This window comes from Myotis lucifugus, unplaced genomic scaffold (genome assembly GCF_000147115.1).
Source record: "Myotis lucifugus unplaced genomic scaffold, Myoluc2.0 scaffold_0, whole genome shotgun sequence".
NCBI classification, from domain to species: domain Eukaryota; kingdom Metazoa; phylum Chordata; class Mammalia; order Chiroptera; family Vespertilionidae; genus Myotis; species Myotis lucifugus.
This window is the reverse complement of record NW_005871048.1, coordinates 61,776,405-61,794,258: the sequence shown is the minus strand read 5'-3', so window position 1 is coordinate 61,794,258 and position 17,854 is coordinate 61,776,405. Positions and strand designations below refer to the sequence as shown.

The 17,854-nt window shown below is 42.8% G+C and overlaps 1 protein-coding gene across 2 annotated transcripts in view; it reads left to right on the top strand.

Annotated features, from left to right (window-relative positions):
• FBXL7 (F-box and leucine rich repeat protein 7) overlaps positions 1 to 9,199 on the top strand; it is a 318,017-nt gene extending 308,818 nt beyond the window's left edge. Inside the window, exon 4 of one of the 2 annotated variants that reach the window (XM_006081497.3) lies at positions 5,941 to 9,199. In XM_006081497.3, the coding sequence (XP_006081559.1) occupies positions 5,941 to 6,677 (737 nt within the window). In that variant the 3' untranslated portion in view covers positions 6,678 to 9,199. The remainder of the gene's footprint in view (positions 1 to 5,940) is intronic. The other variant, XM_006081498.3, reaches the window with a different exon arrangement.
• Positions 9,200 to 17,854: the final 8,655 nt, after the last annotated feature.

The window sequence follows — 17,854 nt, the reverse complement described above, 5'->3', positions numbered from 1 at the left end:
CTGCCCGCAGCCAGCCCTGCCTCCCCTCCCCGCCCCGCTGCCACCCACCCCCAGTTCCCCATTCACCATCAGGTGATCAGAGCCTGCAGGCTGGGGGGAGGGACTGAGAAGTTAGCCGTTCCTCCCGCTCCCCAGCCCCCACCACCACCACCACCCACCCCAGTTCCCCATTTGCCATCAGGCAATCGGAGCCTGCCAGCCAGGGAAAGGGACCAAGTCAATGGTCAATGGTCAAGCAGTCGTTCTGGTCATTCCACTGTTAGGGTCAATTTGCATATTACTCTTTTATTATATAGGATAGAGGCCTGGTGCACGGGTGGGGGCCAGCCGGCCTGCCCTGATGGGGGACCCTGGATCAGGGTGGCAGGTCCCTGCTGAGGGGAGGGGTCAGCCAGGGCGAGGGACCACAGTCATTCTGATCTCTGGTCATTCTGGTCATTCCGCCATTTCGGTTGCTGGGCTTTTATTTTATAGAATGGTGCTGGAGGCCAGGGGTATCTCTTCCATCAATAATGTCAACTTCTTAGAAGAACTAGAGGCATCTTTGGTATGGCTCTTCCAAGTTAGCATGACTTTTCAATGTCTGTTCTCCCCATAACTCCCAGTTATTTCAGAGCAACCATAGATCATGGGAACCAAGTGTCCAATCACAGGCACAGGTCCTTATGTCCCTGGGTTAGTGTTCTATTGAGCCTGAGAGCTGTGCTGTGGGCCGTGCTCATGATTGCCATTTTGCAGACATTGGAGAAAACCCATCCTGGCCAAGTGTCTCCTTATATTCGCGCCAAGTCTCCTCACCTGTGGGTTGATTTTGTATCTTTCTTAAGCAAAATCCTCAAATACATAATGCAGAAGTAAGGCCTATTGAGTGGAGCCTTTAGTTCTTTTAAAAAGTGAGGGAAATCCCAGCATGGCTGCTTTGCTCAAAAACCTCTTTCAGGCAGGAAGAATCAAAACCCAGACTCACCCTTTGGCGCCAGATGTGGATCCGGCCAGACTAACAGCCTCTCTTTATCTCATCTGTTGCCCAGTGAAAAGATGAACATTCGAGAAGCTAAAGTGTGTAAGATGCATCAGGGAGTTAAAAGAAATGAACAGCAGGAGCCACAACCTCAGGGATAGTTGGGGAGGGGTCAAGAAGTAAAAACCACTGGGACCAGCAAATAAACAGAATTTGGGATTTACAAGCATCTGAGGTAAATGATACCCTGAAAAAAAAAATCCCTGAGGTAAAAGCCAGTTCTCTCAGTTTGCTCTCTCTTTCAAAAGCCGACATCTGAAAATATTTCAGATGACAGTCAATTATTTTTTGCAGATTCTTTCCTTTGCTGGCAAGCGACTGTTTGCTCCCCGCTTCAGCTGGCGTCAGTACAAAACCATAGTAACCGTATGTTCAGTCCTGAGCAGCCATTGGCATAATGAAGCAGGAAACCGAGAGGTTTTCTTACATTTTTTCCTCCAAGGAATTCTGGAAAGAGAAAGCATTGTGATGTGGTGGAAACTAATTTGAAGACCTTGTGATTTGGGACAATTCGCAGCTTCCTCTAGATGTCTTTCCTCTTCAGTTTAAAAAAAAAAAAAAGACAAGGGATTGGACTCTAACATTCTAAGATTCTGGGCATTGTGGGCCTCTTTTATAAACACCTCATTTTCTTTTCCTTCCTCCAATTAGAAAATTATTTCTTTTTGGAATCCCCATCTTCATTGAAGGGACTCCCCATACAACTCTGATACAGGCCGCAAGCAATTGTGCCCTCTCTTTTGGAGTCCTGTTGAAATTCAATGCAAAAACTACTTTGGCTAGTTGAGAATGGAAATACCTGGGCTTCTAGCCTAGTGAGTGGGTCCTGCTTAGCCCCTTTGACTAACTGGTATGTAAGTCGTAATGCCCTTCCTCTATAGTAATCTGACTTTTTAGAAGTCCATATATATTTGTATAGGGCCTCATATGTCTCCCAAAGCCCTCCTGTGATATGTGTACATCAAGCACGTCAAACTCAAAGGCTAACATGGGCCAAATAAACAAGGTTTAAGTTTATGTGGGCTGTAAAAAAACAAAAGCTTCAATATTCATAGAAACGTAGGTTTATTTTGAAAAGTATAGTATAAAAAAAAGAACAAGAATAATGATAAAATTAATGTTTTCTCCCTGACACTTGGCATCTCTTCTCTGCTACTATCTTTCCTACTTCGGGGGAAATCTTGTTCACAGTGATTACTTTCAAAACTGACCCAAGGTGAATGTCAGTAATTCTGGATCTGGCAGGAGACTTATTTCCTTTCATAATTGTAAATAACTGCTCACACCGTTATATTGGCTGTGCTGCAAAAATATTCGTTGTGGGCCACATGTGGCCCGCGGGCCACGAGTTTGACATGCTTGGTGTACATAGAGTCCATAACAAGGGGAATCTGTAACTTGCCAAAATACAGAATTTCAGCTACTAGCGGGGACGCGGGGGGCGGGGAGGGGTGCTTTTCAGGTATATGGACTTGAAAGATCCAACAAGCCATAAGGATGAATTTGTTATCACAGAGGTGCCCTCCATTTCTGAGAGAATCTGGGAATTGCTATATTGATAGCGGGGACAGCCGGAGGACTGCCAGAGGTGATCTCATCTATGTCTTGTTCTCCTTGGTTCTTACAGCTGGCCTCTGACAGTGGCCACCTTCTCAAAGGCAATAAGCTTGACTGTGGAAGACTCATTGCTGGTCTAAATCTTAATTCCCCCTGAGGACATGAGAGACTTCCTCTCCCATCCCCAGCAATCAAAAATGCCCACCTTGAAAGTTATCTTTTCAAGTCATTGAAAATAACTATAACCAGCTGTAATATTTTCTTAATTATCACATATCACCTTTTATAAATGTTTAGTCAGGGTTCTCCAGAGAAACAGAACCAACAGTGGATCAGGAGTCGAGAAACTTTGCCCTAGTCTGGCTGTACAAGTAACACTCTCACTGAGCCTGAGATGCCCCCACTTTTAAAAACGAAGGTTATATAGGATGATTTCTAAGGTTCTCGCTATGTCTGTAATGTATGACTGCATGAAATAGCCATAGATATCACCTATGGAGCGATGGACCAGTTTCTTTTCAACCCAGCTTCACAGATCTGTAAAAATTAAGGCTAACATTAAAATTAAAAAGTATTGATCTAAAGTAATATAAGCATATCACAATAGTTTATTTACCAAAACTGAGCTAAACTGGCATTTCATTAAATTTGAAACTAATTTTCAAAAACAATGCCTAAATTTCCCTGAACCAAATACAGTATCTTTCCTGGATTTTGCTAGATATTTTAAATATATATGGAACAAAGTTTGTCATGTACTCTTGAAAAACAAAGTACCTTCCCAGGCATCAGAGATGGGCAGCCACTACAGTGGATACATAAATTCAGTATAAGCAGGATTACAGTCAACCTAGAAAAAGAAACTCAAAACAAAGGAAGATTTCAAAGCCAAAGTTCAGGGGTACCAACCACGGAGCCCACTGGAGCAGCATGGGCTGCCTCTGATGAGTCGCATCTTTGTTCTCCAGGGCTGCATTGTATGCTTTACTCCTTCCTGAGATTCTTTGACTTGGTAGCACGTGGCTTTTGAGCCATGTTATTCCCAGGACCTGAATTCTACACGCATTTCCTGGGCAGCCTGCCAAAAAGTGGGAGGAAAGTCCCAGCTAGTACTCTTGTGTAGCTGCTTGGAAGCCTTGGATATAAGGGAGAAACACAGAGGTGCCCGAGGTGAGGCACCTGGCTTAAGACATGCCAGAGGGATTCGGGTAGAGCAGAGAGAAAGTGAGCAGTCTATGTAGTATAATAAACTCTATCTACATATGCATTTATTTATATAATATAGAGACTATGCATACCAATTATTTATACTTACACACTAAAAATACACTGTGAACATTTACATGGTAATGTATAGTGAGCTTAATTACACAATGAAATAAGTGTTTCATATATTATGTAAGTATATGATAATTATATGATATATAGTGTAAATATGAATATAATACATACACATGCATGTTCTTGGGAAAGGGGTTAGAAATAATGCTTAGACAGGCATCTAAAGATATCTTCCTGAACTTAAATTTCCATATCTGTAAAATGGACTGTTTTAAAAATCAGGTAAGAAATGGTTTATAAAAACACTTCGTAAACTTCATAATTCAACGCAAATGAAAGGCATTATAATAAAATATAGGCAACTGTTTTACAATGTGAATATACATCAGCCAGGGTTGAAGTTTTGAGGACACTTAAATGTTGGAAATTGGATTCTTCTACCTGATCTTCCTATAGAAGACTCTATTCACTCTATAGGTCATTCATTCATTCATTCATTCTACAGATGCTTAGTGTGATCCAGGTGTGAGGGAAACAGCAATGAACAGCCCAGAGTCCCTTTTCTCAGGAGCTGACATTCCAGAGTGGGACAGCAAACACTTATAGATAATCCCACGAAGTGAGAGAGACAGAGCGCTGCAAATGAATGGGAGCCAGGCAGGGGATACTGGCTCACACAGGGTAATTAGGGAAGAATTGTCCAGTAAACTGACATGTGCTGAGAGACCTAAGGAAGTGGTATGGGCCCATGGAGATCTGGGGGAGCCCAGTCCAGTGCGCGGACCTGAGGCAGGAGGGAATGTTACAGGTCTGCAAGGAGGCCAGTGGGGTCGAAGGAGTAAGAGCCATGCTCAGAGTGCACCAGGCGCACGTCCTTGAGGCCCCTTAGACGTATATTTTACTCTGGGGTCTGGGTGCCATTCAGAAGCTTTGAGCAGAGTGACATGATTGCAGTTCTGTCTTTTTGTTTAAATATATTTTATTGATTTTTTACAGAGAGGAAGGGAGAGGGATAGAGAGTTAGAAACATCGATGAGAGAGAAACATCGATAAGCTGCCTCCTGCACACCCCCTACTGGGGATGTGCCCGCAACCAAGGTACATGCCCTTGACTGGAATCGAACCTGGGACCCTTCAGTCCGCAGGCCAACGCTCTATACCCTGAGCCAAACCTGTCAGGGCAATGATTACAGTTCTGTTTTCTATAATTTTTCTGGCAGCTGTGAAGTGACTAGAAGGTCTGGGGTGAGGCAGGGCAGGGAGACTGTTTGAGAGGCTAGAACAATAATCCAGATGACATGATTACTCTTCCTTCACCTAAGAGGATTGAATTGAATCCCCAGATGGTCACCTTGTTGGACTAATAACTACCTGTATTTCCCATAGAGTTTTCAGAGTATGTCCCTATCCATTATCTGGCTGCATCCTCATTATCTCCGTATATTGGAGGCACACCACCTGTTCATTCCTGTATTGTAAGGAGAGTCTTGAGATAGAAAAGTTAGGCCTCTTGCCTGAAGCCGTAAGAAACAGACTTGAACCATGTGTGACTCCCAGTCAGAGCTCTTTTAGCCAACCTGAGGTCGGGACCAAACCTTCTCTCACATATCACACTTCTTTGGACCAGAGAGCTACCAGACCATTACAGGGAAGAAGTAACCAACCTTTACTGAGCTTCCAGGACCAGGGCCAGGTATTTACACGGTCTCATTTCTTCTTCACAGCCACCTTTCAGGGAACGTCAACATCCCCATTTTAAGATGAAGGAAATACTCAAAGGGCTTGATTTGCCCAATGTCTGCCAACTAGGGATGGATCTGGAATTGTAACCATGGCCTTTCTGATTCTAAAGCCTGGGAACCCCCTTAAACTCAAATAATCAAAATAGTTTTTGTAAAAAATCAATGAACAGGGAGAATCCATCCTTGCTTTCCTTCTCTGCAGGGGCCCAGTAGGGAAGGGGATCGGGCTGGGGAGGGCAGGAACCTGTGACATCCCCACCCAGGGCAGCCCCTCTTCTCCAACCCCACCCCTCCATTCCCCACGGTTGCTCTGAGCATGTGTTCTGTCTCTCTGTGTAGGGTGCTCCAAAGTGACCTGCATCAGCTTGACCCGGGAGGCCTCCATTAAACTGTCCCCCTTGCATGGCAAACAGATTTCCATCCGCTACCTGGACATGACGGACTGCTTCGTGCTGGAGGACGAGGGCCTGCACACCATCGCGGCGCACTGCACGCAGCTGACCCACCTGTACCTGCGCCGCTGCGTCCGCCTCACCGACGAGGGCCTGCGCTACCTGATGATCTACTGCCCGTCCATCAAGGAGCTGAGCGTCAGCGACTGCCGCTTCGTCAGCGACTTCGGCCTGCGGGAGATCGCCAAGCTGGAGTCGCGCCTGCGGTACCTCAGCATCGCGCACTGCGGCCGGGTCACCGACGTGGGCATCCGCTACGTGGCCAAGTACTGCAGCAAGCTGCGCTACCTCAACGCGCGGGGCTGCGAGGGCATCACGGACCACGGCGTGGAGTACCTCGCCAAGAACTGCGCCAAGCTCAAGTCCCTGGACATCGGCAAGTGCCCTCTGGTCTCGGACACGGGCCTGGAGTGCCTGGCCCTGAACTGCTTCAACCTCAAGCGGCTCAGCCTCAAGTCCTGCGAGAGCATCACGGGCCAAGGGCTGCAGATCGTGGCGGCCAACTGCTTCGACCTCCAGCTGCTCAACGTCCAGGACTGCGAGGTGTCGGTGGAGGCGCTGCGCTTCGTGAAACGTCACTGCAAGCGCTGCGTCATCGAGCACACCAACCCTGCCTTCTTCTGAAGGGACAGCTTCCGGCCGCCGCTGTTTTCCTACAGCCATGAACAAAAGGAACTGTGTGTTTTTAAAGCAGCCTATGTAAGCACCGACACCCACTCGTAACAGCTCTTTCTTCCAGGAAGGTTCTTAGGCATCTGGCTTTTGTTTTCTTCTACTGTCTCGGGGGCAGCCGAGGTCATGGAAAGGAAGGGGGTGGGGTGGGCGGGACAAAGGTCTGTTGCAGTAAACGGTTTTGTTGGTCAGGGCAGGTAGTTTGCAGCAAGTTTCTGTGCTCACAAAAGACGTACCTCAGAAAGCTGATTCAGTGGCTTTGGAAACATCCCCTTCTGCCTCTGTCTCCTCCTGATCACATTTCCAGGGGCCTACACCCCCATCCCTCATTTCCTCACTTCTCCATAACACATTATCGGGATAATGATGCTCTCCTCACCCCCTCCCCCTTAAACTGCTTGATTGGCCTAAGCCACACTCTTCAATCCCACACCCAAGCAAATTCTTGTTAAATCCATGCCACAGCGCCTGGTGTATGTAAAGTACTTGCAAACCTGTTTAGAGAATCTCTTGCATCAAGCAGCATGGTGCAGGAGGAGAGACCTGCATTTGCCCCCGGCTCTGCTGCCAATGAGCTCTGTGATCTCAGGCAAAGCATTTGACCGCTCTGGGCTTCGGCTGCCAGCACTAAACGAGAGGCCATCCAGCTCCAGGATTGGCTTCATGCCCAGTTTAGGACTGAGGGAACTGAGATGTCAATGAACAGAAGTACTGTGGCCTAGAGCACAAGAGGCATCTACTACCTCTACCAAGAGTGTAAGTTCTATGGATGCTTTCGGGAGATTCAGAAATGCCAACACCAGTGTCCTCTGTGCCCTTCACTCCATTCTGAGTATTACCCCATCCCTGTTTCTTTGGATGGGTGAGTCTCCTGGGCATCTTCTCCCACCCTGCTAGATCAGCCCACCCCTACCACCAAGAAATTCCTAACCACAGCAAAGCCCACATCCCCCAGTCAAGTTGATCTTTCAAACGGAGAGTTTTCTAATGGAGGAAAGACCCTCACCGTTTTTAACTAACAAGCAAGGCCCCAAAGAGCACATGTCCTGCAGTGCACATGTGGCCTGCATCAGGCACATCTGCCCTGCAGCTGGCAGGAACAGACACCTCGGTGCGTTGTCATGCAGATCACATTTCTCCTTTTCTCATCTATTTATTTCTTTGTGCGTCCAGACTTCATCACATGAAGCCTGCTGGGGTTAAGTCACAGTGTTTCGTTGTGCAGATTGCCACCTCGTGTGCCTTCCCCTGTGGCTGTCTGCATGTTCTTTGTCGAAGAATGCAGGGCAGGCTTCCAGGTGTTCAGATACTGTTCACTCGAAAATGCCAGACAGATTAAGAGGGGACACACTGATAAGGCTTTTGGCGCTGGCTCACCAGCCAGGCCCTTGGAATAGAACATTAAAATAACTGCCAAGTATAAATTTTAAATGGTCCTATTTGGATAGAAATCCATTTGCTAGCCTCGTTCATGTGAAATCAGGATGCCAGAAGAAATTCCATTGCTTATTTTCATGTAATTGAGTTGCCTTTTGTTAATAAACACATGACCTTTCCCAAATTGTTCTCTGGCCGTGCCCCTCCTTCATCACTGTTCAAACCATTCATCCTTTCTTTCTGAAAGCGTCCACCATCCAAACCCAGAATCTCTGCATCTCCAGGGCAAGCATGTGGAATTTGTCTCAGACTGAGCTTACACACCACTCGACAACTGCACTCCCACTGTAGGCTCCCTGCTTTCCTTTGTCTTATGTTGGGAAAGAGATAGAGTGAGGTGGTGTCTTCTCTCCAGTCAACATCCTCAACAACTTAGATATGCAATCAAGGCCACGAGGGGGGATGAATTGTTTGGCTGGGGATAGTATCTAGTGATAGCCATAGAGCTTAGCACCATAAAAGGGGTTGAAGATAGCATTCCCCTGCTCTGTGACTTGTGACCTTGTCTAACGTTTCAGAATTTGAGTCACAAAGGATTGTTTCTAACCCATGGCACTGGGGTCTTCCAAGTGAGCTGTTTTCATACTCCCAGAATGAGACGGGAGATCCAAAATGGTTCCCTGAACCAGAGAAGGGGAGTCACAATACAAATATTTTTATCACCACCACCTAACCACATCATCAAAACTGTCTTCCAAACATGAGACAAAACCAACTTCCATACTGACTGCCCAGCACATACTGTCTTTCCCAGTTTCTCCCTTTTTCTCAACCTTCTTTTCCATTCTGCTTCCCCTTAGGGTGTGAATCCATGACAAAGGTTACTGGGGAAATAGCTCAGCAGATTTTTAGAGACCAAACAAAAGGCCTCATAGGAAATTTATCTGTTTTAAAACTGCTTCCTTCCTGCCTCTGCTAAATTGAATGCTCATTGTTGTTGTTGTTTTTTTAATTCTAATGTTCAAATCACTGCGTGCTGTATGAATCTAGAAAGCCTTAATTTACTACCACCAAGAAATAAAGCAATATGTTGGTAATCGGGTCAAGCCTCATTTACTATCCTGGCTAGAGGAGCATGATGTTCAGATGGGACACTCAAAAGTGAGCAAGAAACTTGCCTTCTGTTGAAGTGAAGAGCAAGCCAGGTCACTGCAGCTGTTGTCCCTGTAAAGTTGCATCCACGGTTTTGTCATTTCCCTTGGCTCAGTGACTTTGGCTGAAAATTAGCAAGTAAGTGAAAAGTCTTTACCTTCCCAGTTTAATTCAGATCTTCATTCCTTAACCCACACTTGCAGCCAGATGTATTTTGGAATTCATAATTTTTCATATTTTAGGAAGTTATCTGGCATATTTTGTAACAGCCCTGGCAGACTCTGGCACAGCACCCTTATTCAAACATGCTAATATTTCTGCATAAGATTATTGCAAACTCTAAATAGCTTGCATCCCTTCAGGTCAGGTTCTGTCACCAAATTAATTTGTGCAAAAAAAATAATGTAAAAAAAAACTTCTATTTTTTCAGATCTTTCTAGATTTCAGAAGTATGGATAAGTAACTGTGCACCTAAATGTTATTCTCCTGGCACCAGTCACAAACATTGAAAACATCTTCAAAATTATGTTGACCATTAGTTGTTATAAGTTAAAAAAAATTCTTTAAAGTCTTAGAGCATTAACACCTGGAAGGATAATATGGCAACTTGATCTAAAAGGGAAAAATATCAATCAGTTGGAAAAAGAGAAATGCCAAACCTCTAAGCACCCAAACCCTTAGATCTGAGAGATCAATATGGCAGAAAGCAAGTACTGAGAGATGAAAGGCAAATTTCATCGTTAGCAAGTAAAAAGGTTTTAAGAGATATCAATTTTAAATCTACTTATTCTCAACCTTCTTATCACCCTATGTCAGCTGCTTAATGACTCCCATTTAAACCAATAGGACTGTTAACATTCAAAGCATTAACTTGAAGTAGCCCTTAATCTTATCAGGCAATCTTATTAAGGTCCCAGAATAAGGCCAGCAGTAAATTAAATGCATTTGTCCTTTACATTTACAATTGTTCAGAATTAGAAAATGTTTTCAAGAAGTTTGGTATCCAGGAGCATGCTTGAGTATTTTAAGGGGAAAAGTAAAACATTGCTTTTACTGTGTCTAACTTTTCAAAGAGAAGTCACCAAACGTGGTGCATTTGTTCAATAGCTGGCAATTATGGTTAGTTCAGACAAGTTAATTTGGTGAGATGCTGAATAGACAGTAGAAGAGGGAGAGAGACTATTTAAAGACTAGGTAAATATTGCAGTGAAAACATTCATGCAGAAAATCTGTGAAACAAATTGGTTTTCCAGGTGCTGCTAGCCAAATGGTTTCTTTTTGATTCGTACACAAGTGGTCCTTACTGCTCCAGGAAGGAGAGGGACAGTGGATGCTGATGGCTGTCACTGAGACTTGCCTGAACAAAAAGCAGCTCAGGAGGGTTTCATTAAGATGACCACCAGGTGGGCAAAGCTGTTCACATGAGGAAGACACTCAGACTGGAACACCCGATCCAGGAATGCGCCCTGGTGACTAGTCCTCCTTTTTCCTTTGAGTGCATCATCGTCTCCTAAAGCCACGGGTCCATTTTGTAAAGCCTTTTTTTCCTCTCAAGTCAGCAGATCAGTTTGCATCTGAAACCACATGGATGAACAGAACCTCTTCATTTGAGAACTAGATGTGACACAGTCTCTGCCTGTCAACAGCGCATTTGTGGCATCTCCAGCAGAACTACCCCAGGAAATACCTGCATCTAGGGTGCCAGTTTCATGAACTACCCAGGAAGGCTACCTTGAAACTCTGAATTGTTGCTTCGAGGTCAGCAATCAGCAACATCTAGGTTCCAAAGGACAGCCATGAAGAATCATTTAAAAAAAAATCCTTGACCTAAATATTTCCAAACCTAGTCATTTCCATATTGTGGAATGTTTCTTCTTACAGTCAACGAGCTACTGAATTTTATACTGATGAGATCAGTGTGTCTGAATTCAATCCTTGCCCATGTGATGATGAACATATGATAATGATTGAAAATTGACATTATTCTTCATGAACAAAGAAGTCCCAGGGAGTGGTAATCATTTTCTTTTGAAGGAGCATGTGGTACTCAGCAACCTCAACTCCTTTAACAAAGGTTAATTGACCAGGTACTATGATAGAAGCTGGGTGAATAAGATATAGTACCCGTATTCTAAATGGAACTCTGATCAAACAACTATAGCAGCATGTAATGAGTTGGAGGGCAGAAAGGGGAATATAGAAAGAGTGGAAATATTCATCCATTCATCCAACAGGTATTGACTAAGAACCTACTGTATTCCTGGCACTGGCTGGTACTGCGGGTCTTGCCCTCACGGAGCCCACCAAAGAAGGCATTCATTTTCATCACCATATGGAGAGAGAGATCGAGCTCAGAGACTGCTCTCAAAGAATACCATTGAGATGGATTTTATAACTCAGACAAGGTGAGCATCAGAAGCCATCCATGAAGCATTTGATCATCCAAAGCAGCATACATGGAGCCCACTTAGGGAGACAGCATTTGATAATGTGAATGAAACAATTTCTACTGTAGGTGAACCTTGAGTTAGTCATATGGAAATAGCAGATTCTGTTTTGTTCCAAAGTCATCTCATAGATTAATCCAATCCCTATGTACATTCTCTCTCTCTCTCTCTCTCTCTCTCTCTCTCTCTCTCTCTCTCTCTCCCTCTCATTTTTAAAGGATGAGGACATTCTGTGAAAACAACACTGAAGCATCATTTCTTGGACAAATTCTACGAGCCTCAGAGCATTTTGACTGTTCTCCCAAACAGCCTATGCAATAGCACGCCATACACCTGTGAACCTGCAATCATGATTTCCCCTGAATCTAGCTTAGGGAGAGGATGACAGCAGCTCCCTCCCTCAATGATCCTTGGATTCTTCAGCTAGCATGGCTGCTTCTTTTGTATCATTCTAATTGGTATGAACTTAGGATGGGAATGGTCAAAATAATTGAGGTTTCCCAACTTACCATGTCCTTTTATTAAAAACCAGACTATGTCAGTAATTTAAGTAGGTAGTCCAAATAAGATTGATTAGGTAGCCATTAAAATTGCCAAGAAACTGATTTTACTTGTAAACCCATTAAGGTTGGGTTCTTTGAAACCTCAAATTTTATCAGGGTTGTGGCTGTGAAATTTTCTGCCCACAGTGACAGTAAACTAAACGATGAAAGCCATGAGAAAGTGTGATAGGAAGGCTTTTAACCCCTGTTTCCCTATAGTCAGGGGCAACTATCCTCATGATTTTTCAGAGACCCACATGTCTTATTAAACTCATTTCCAGATAGTCACACAATAGATACAAGGAAGAGGGTTTCTAATTACAAAGATTAACCAGTAATTGGTACTTCCTTCTTCTCCAATCTTCTAACCACACTATCTACCAACTACTAATGAATACAGCTGCCCTCTACAAAGAAAGCTTTAAAAATTTTCCAGGTTTCCCATCATGAATGTATTCTTCATGGGTGTTTACATTTAGACTTCAAACAAATTTGTCATGGGCCTTTTCTTTTATAGAATGTAGATAGAGGGACAACACTGTCACAACTGATAAATAGCCTCTTCATTGGATCTCAAAGCCATTCTTTTGGAGCTGGAGCCCAAAGGAGATATAACTACCTTTGGATAATTTGACATTTTTTCATACTTCCAGAATAACTGCACAAATGCTTTGGATTTCAACTGCACAGTTCCTCATTTTGCAATTCCACTCCCTGATAATGGAAAGATGTTGGTTTTTAATGCTCCCCTGACACTTAGGAAAGCCCCTGAAGCGATCATTTTGCAGAACAGATCCTCATCTCAGTAGAAGAACCAGAGAGACGGAATTCCAACCATTTCTCTTGTTCTTACAACCACAGCCCCACATGTGATTTATGACACACTTGATCTTTATGAATGACGTCCTTGCAACAAAGGCTTTCCATTAGCTGGTCGGACTCTGAGACTCCAGTTGGCTCTCCTCCACCACGTTTATAATTTTAAAACAGCCAAAGAATAATGACCACGGACCCACTGGAAGGCTGGAGACCAAGAGGCTGTGGATTTAAAGAAAAAGAGAGAGATACATTTAAATAATGACCTCTCACTCACATAATGTAAACCAGTTACCATCGATTTCCAAGCTGGTATTGTTTCACTGGTACCATCGTCTTCTGGCTTCTGTGTGTAATGTTTCTATTTAAAATAGTGCACACAGGAAATACAACCCCGGCCATAGGAGAGCCTCCTTTCCTTTTAAAACTTGTGCTTAACCCCAAATGCATGTGGCCAAATAACCTTCAGGGTGATCATGTGACATAACAACTCCGTTTGCTTTTATAAAAAGAAAAGCACACTTTCTCAAGTGCTGAGTGTTTCTGTTTCTTTAACTTCCCTCACCCTAAATGCATTGGCCTTGTGGCCTCAGGGCTCCAATGCCTAATTCTTCACAGCCAATAGCTTGTTCTGGCCAGGAAGAAAAGTGACCTTTCTTATCTGATTTTCTAAACAATGCAACATATTATGTTCCTTGCAAAGCCCTCTGCAGGCCTTACAACCCAAAGTTACATTTTGTGGGGAGCTGGAATCCAAAACAGGCCTTGGGAAAATTAGACTGAAAGTCTCCTTTGGCTGAAACTAAGAAATATTTGGTAAGTCTTATGGTGATAGCAAATGCAACATTTAAAACTTTTTTAAGGTTTCTACTTCTGGACTTTAGTGAGGTAAATTTCATGTACTTATCTCCCTTTGTAGACTACTGCCCATTGAATTCTCTGTGGTGACTGATGAAATACAAATGAAGGTTTGGTCCTGCATGTTTTTCTCTTCTTTATTTTCCTAGTTGCAGTATGTGAGTTTGGCCATTCTTGTGTGGTACCCATTTTCAAGAGATGCATCCCAGGGTGTGGCGAGGTCTGTGGTGATTTCAAAGAACTTTTCAGGAAACTTTGCTAAGGGTGGATAGTCTAATGTCCAGCAGAAAGTATCATTGTCAGAATGCGTGAGTTAATTTTTCAGGAACACAGAACATTTTCCAGGGGATCCTGGGCATATAATGAGCTTCATTCTGGAAGACCACAGGGGTATTCTGCTCCCTTCCCGGCAGGTGAACTACAAACTGTATGCAGAGTCTAATAACCCCATAACTGTAAACAAACTTCATCATCTATTTATAGGTGTTTATTGACCACTTATAATTTCCTCATCATTTTCCTGGATGGCCCTGCTTCATGCACATCTCCAGTGGTAAACTTGGTTTCTGTTAAAATCCAGGGCCCCTCAAGGATTAGTAACTATCAGAAAGCCCCTTGAAAACTGTTATAAAATTAAAGGGAAGCATTTCAGTGCATGTGATTGAATAATTTCAAAAATCCACTTAAGAGAAAAGTGTCAAGGTTCTTGATGATGTTTGTTCTTGGTAGACTATCACAGGAATAAGGGGTTTGTTGGTATTTTGTTTAGTTTTTAATGCCCAAATATACTGTTTCTATATGTCTAGGAATGGAGTAGAAATACAAAGAGCTGGATTTTTACAACATTAAGTTTCATTTTAGAAGTGTTCAACTTTGGTTGAAATTTTACATTTCAGTTTGACTAATGCCATGGGTCCCACTGCTTCATATAACTTAAAAAAATAATACTACCCTTTAGGGTTGTAATGGTTGTAATGAGTCCAATACATATGGATCGTGTCGTAGAAAAACTCTAGATACTAAATTTATTTCAAAATATCATTAATATATGAATAAATTTGAGTCTGATTGAAGTTAGCATTAAGCAGCTAACTCCAGTAAGATTTATTAACGTACATCTGAACACTCCAAGAAAGCCACTTTTAGCCACCATCCTTCTGACTTAGCAGAATCAGAATAAAGAGTAGAACTTGCAGGCCCCTTTCCAACCTTCCTGAAATCTCTCCAGTCTCAAAGCAGAGAGTACTGCCAAAAGACTCAGCCCAAATGCTGTTCATTCATTCTCATCTTCTTTATTAAGTTTCCAACTGTCCCTGAATTTATCTTGAACTATCTTTGAGATGTCTCCAATGGGCTTTCTAAAATAATATCAGTGTCTATAGCAGCCTTCCTCTTGACATTAGAAGTCCATGGTAGCAGAGCTTCAATGCAGTCCTGTACTAAGAGAAAGCCCCACCCTGGAGACCCCAAACACAGATGCATTGACCAACCCTACAATGTTGTAAATACAAAGAGAAAGAGTTGCCTTTCACTTTTCATAACATGGTCAGATCTGATCAAGTTAACTAATAATTAGATGAGGATTTAACACTCCAGAATTTGCTTCCTGGTTCTGCTACTGTTTTTCTGTTTATTTTTGGAAGAATCACTTTATTTCTATATTAGAAGATATGTCATTGTTCATATTTTATATGATGATCTGAGTTTCATGTAAAAGATAAACAATAGGTGAATAGATGGATAGATAGAGATAGATAGATAGATAGATAGATAGATAGATAGATAGATAGACACTTATATATATTTGGTCAAGGAGTTCCCAGCATCAATGCCATCATATTAAAGTGTCTGGCGTTCTTGAAATTCTCACTTGTTTAGTATTTTATTTAGCTTTAAGAGACATGTTAGCTTAGAGGCACAGGAAAAAACACCAATGGAGCCACATCTATCAAAAATATTGAGTGTTGCATCTGCCCTCATTTTTTATCAAAATCACTCTAAATCCTGCCAGTCTGGCCAACTAAAAAGAGTAAAAGAATAGAGATATTCTACTGATGTTGGAATAAGGTCAAAAAAGATGTTTGACTCAGCCAATAAAATGGAAATGCTATAGGAGAAAGCCAAGGGGATAAATAACCCATCTGAATTAGGATGCAGACAGGGCTTCATGGCCTAGATTTTCTTCTCAGTTCTGGTTACTGGGACCAAAGATGGGGGTATTTATTGATGGCATCCAAAAGTCTCTCCTTTGCCAAGCACAATATTTTTTCCAATGTGGTAGTAGTGAAATGTGTCTTTTGTACTGATTTTTAAAATTCCCTAGCCAGATTTATTTTTCTGGAAAAATATAGCAGGATGAATACCATTGATAATCAGAAGTAGCCAGCATTCTAGGGAAACAATTTCCAAAGAATACAACTGAATTTTTGTATGTGTTGCCTCTTAGTGTTTTCTTTTTGATAGAGCAATTAGCTCTGACTGTGGGAAGACACAATGAAAGCACTGAAGATGTGAAATATTCTAATGACATCAAAGTGACACTTGGTCATATAGCTCGAACATTGCTATTTTTAGAATAAAATGCATCTTTTTTTTAAAGTGACATATCTGGGTGTGTGGAGTTATGTGCAAGAAGGGGGAAAGGACTGTTATGTACTATCATGTAGTGATAAGGACTATGGAGAAAACTAAAGTAGATTAAGGGGAAAGTGAATGCCCAAGAAGGTGGGGGGGTCCTCCTTTAGATAGAACCATTAGGGAAAGTTTCTCTGAGGAGATGACATTTTGACAGCAGAGAGAGAAAGTATTTACATTGTAAACAATTTGCAATTGAATATTTACAAATCACCCCCAAAATTGGCAACTTAAAGCAACACACATTATCTCACAGTTTCTATGGGTCATAGAACTGTATCACAAGTTCCTTATCTCAGAGAACCTGGGAGCAGTGGAGTGGTTCTGGTTCAAGGTCTTTCAGTCAGATATCAGCCCAAGCTGTAGTCATCTGAAGGCCTGACAGGCTGGGGAACCCACTTTCAACTTCCTTCAATGATGACTGGCAGAAAGCCCTACCACATGGGCCTCTCCATGGGGCTGCTCATGACATGGCAGCTGGTTTCCCCAGAGTGAGTGATCCAAGAAACAGGATAAGAGATAACAAGCAGGAAGCCATGTGTCTTTAATGACTTTGCCTTGGAATGACATGCTATCACTTCTGCTGTATCCTATTAGTCACTCAAACTGACCCTGATACAATGTGGAAGGAAACTACAAAAGCCATGAGTCCAGGTTCATTGGGAGGCCATCTTGGAGGCTGGCTATATCAAAAACATAGAATCCCATTTTTTTATAGCCCTTCAGCTCTTGGTTATTCAGTCATGTCATTGATCACCTCTTCTGGTTCATCTTTCAGGAGCTAAGAGAAGAAAGAAGGAAGAGAAGGAGAGAAAGTGGAAGAGGTGTAGGTAGAGGAGAAGGTGGAGGTGGAGGTGGAGGAGGAGGTAGAAGTGGAGGAGAAGAAAACAAAGAAGGAGGAAAATAACAAAATAAATAAAATGCAAAAAAAATCCTTAGTCGGTTTGGCTCAGTGGATAGAGCATCAGCCTGCAGACCAAAGAGTTTGATTCCATGTACCTTGGTTGCAGGCTCCTTCCTGGCCAGGGCCCTGGTCAGGTGATGTGCAGGAGGCAACCAATGGATGTGTTTCTCTCTCACATCAGTATTTCTCTCTATCTTTCCCTCTCTCTTCCATTCTCTCTAAAAATCAATGGAAAAACATCCTTGGGTGAGGATTTAAAAAAACTCAAAAAAAAAGAGAGATAAATTTATGCATTTTCTTTTGAAAAGCCATTTCAGTTTTGCCAGCCCCTAAACCCAGGTCATCTCTAAACATTCCATTGCACATCCAAAGACATTAATGCACTTTGCTGTAATGCGG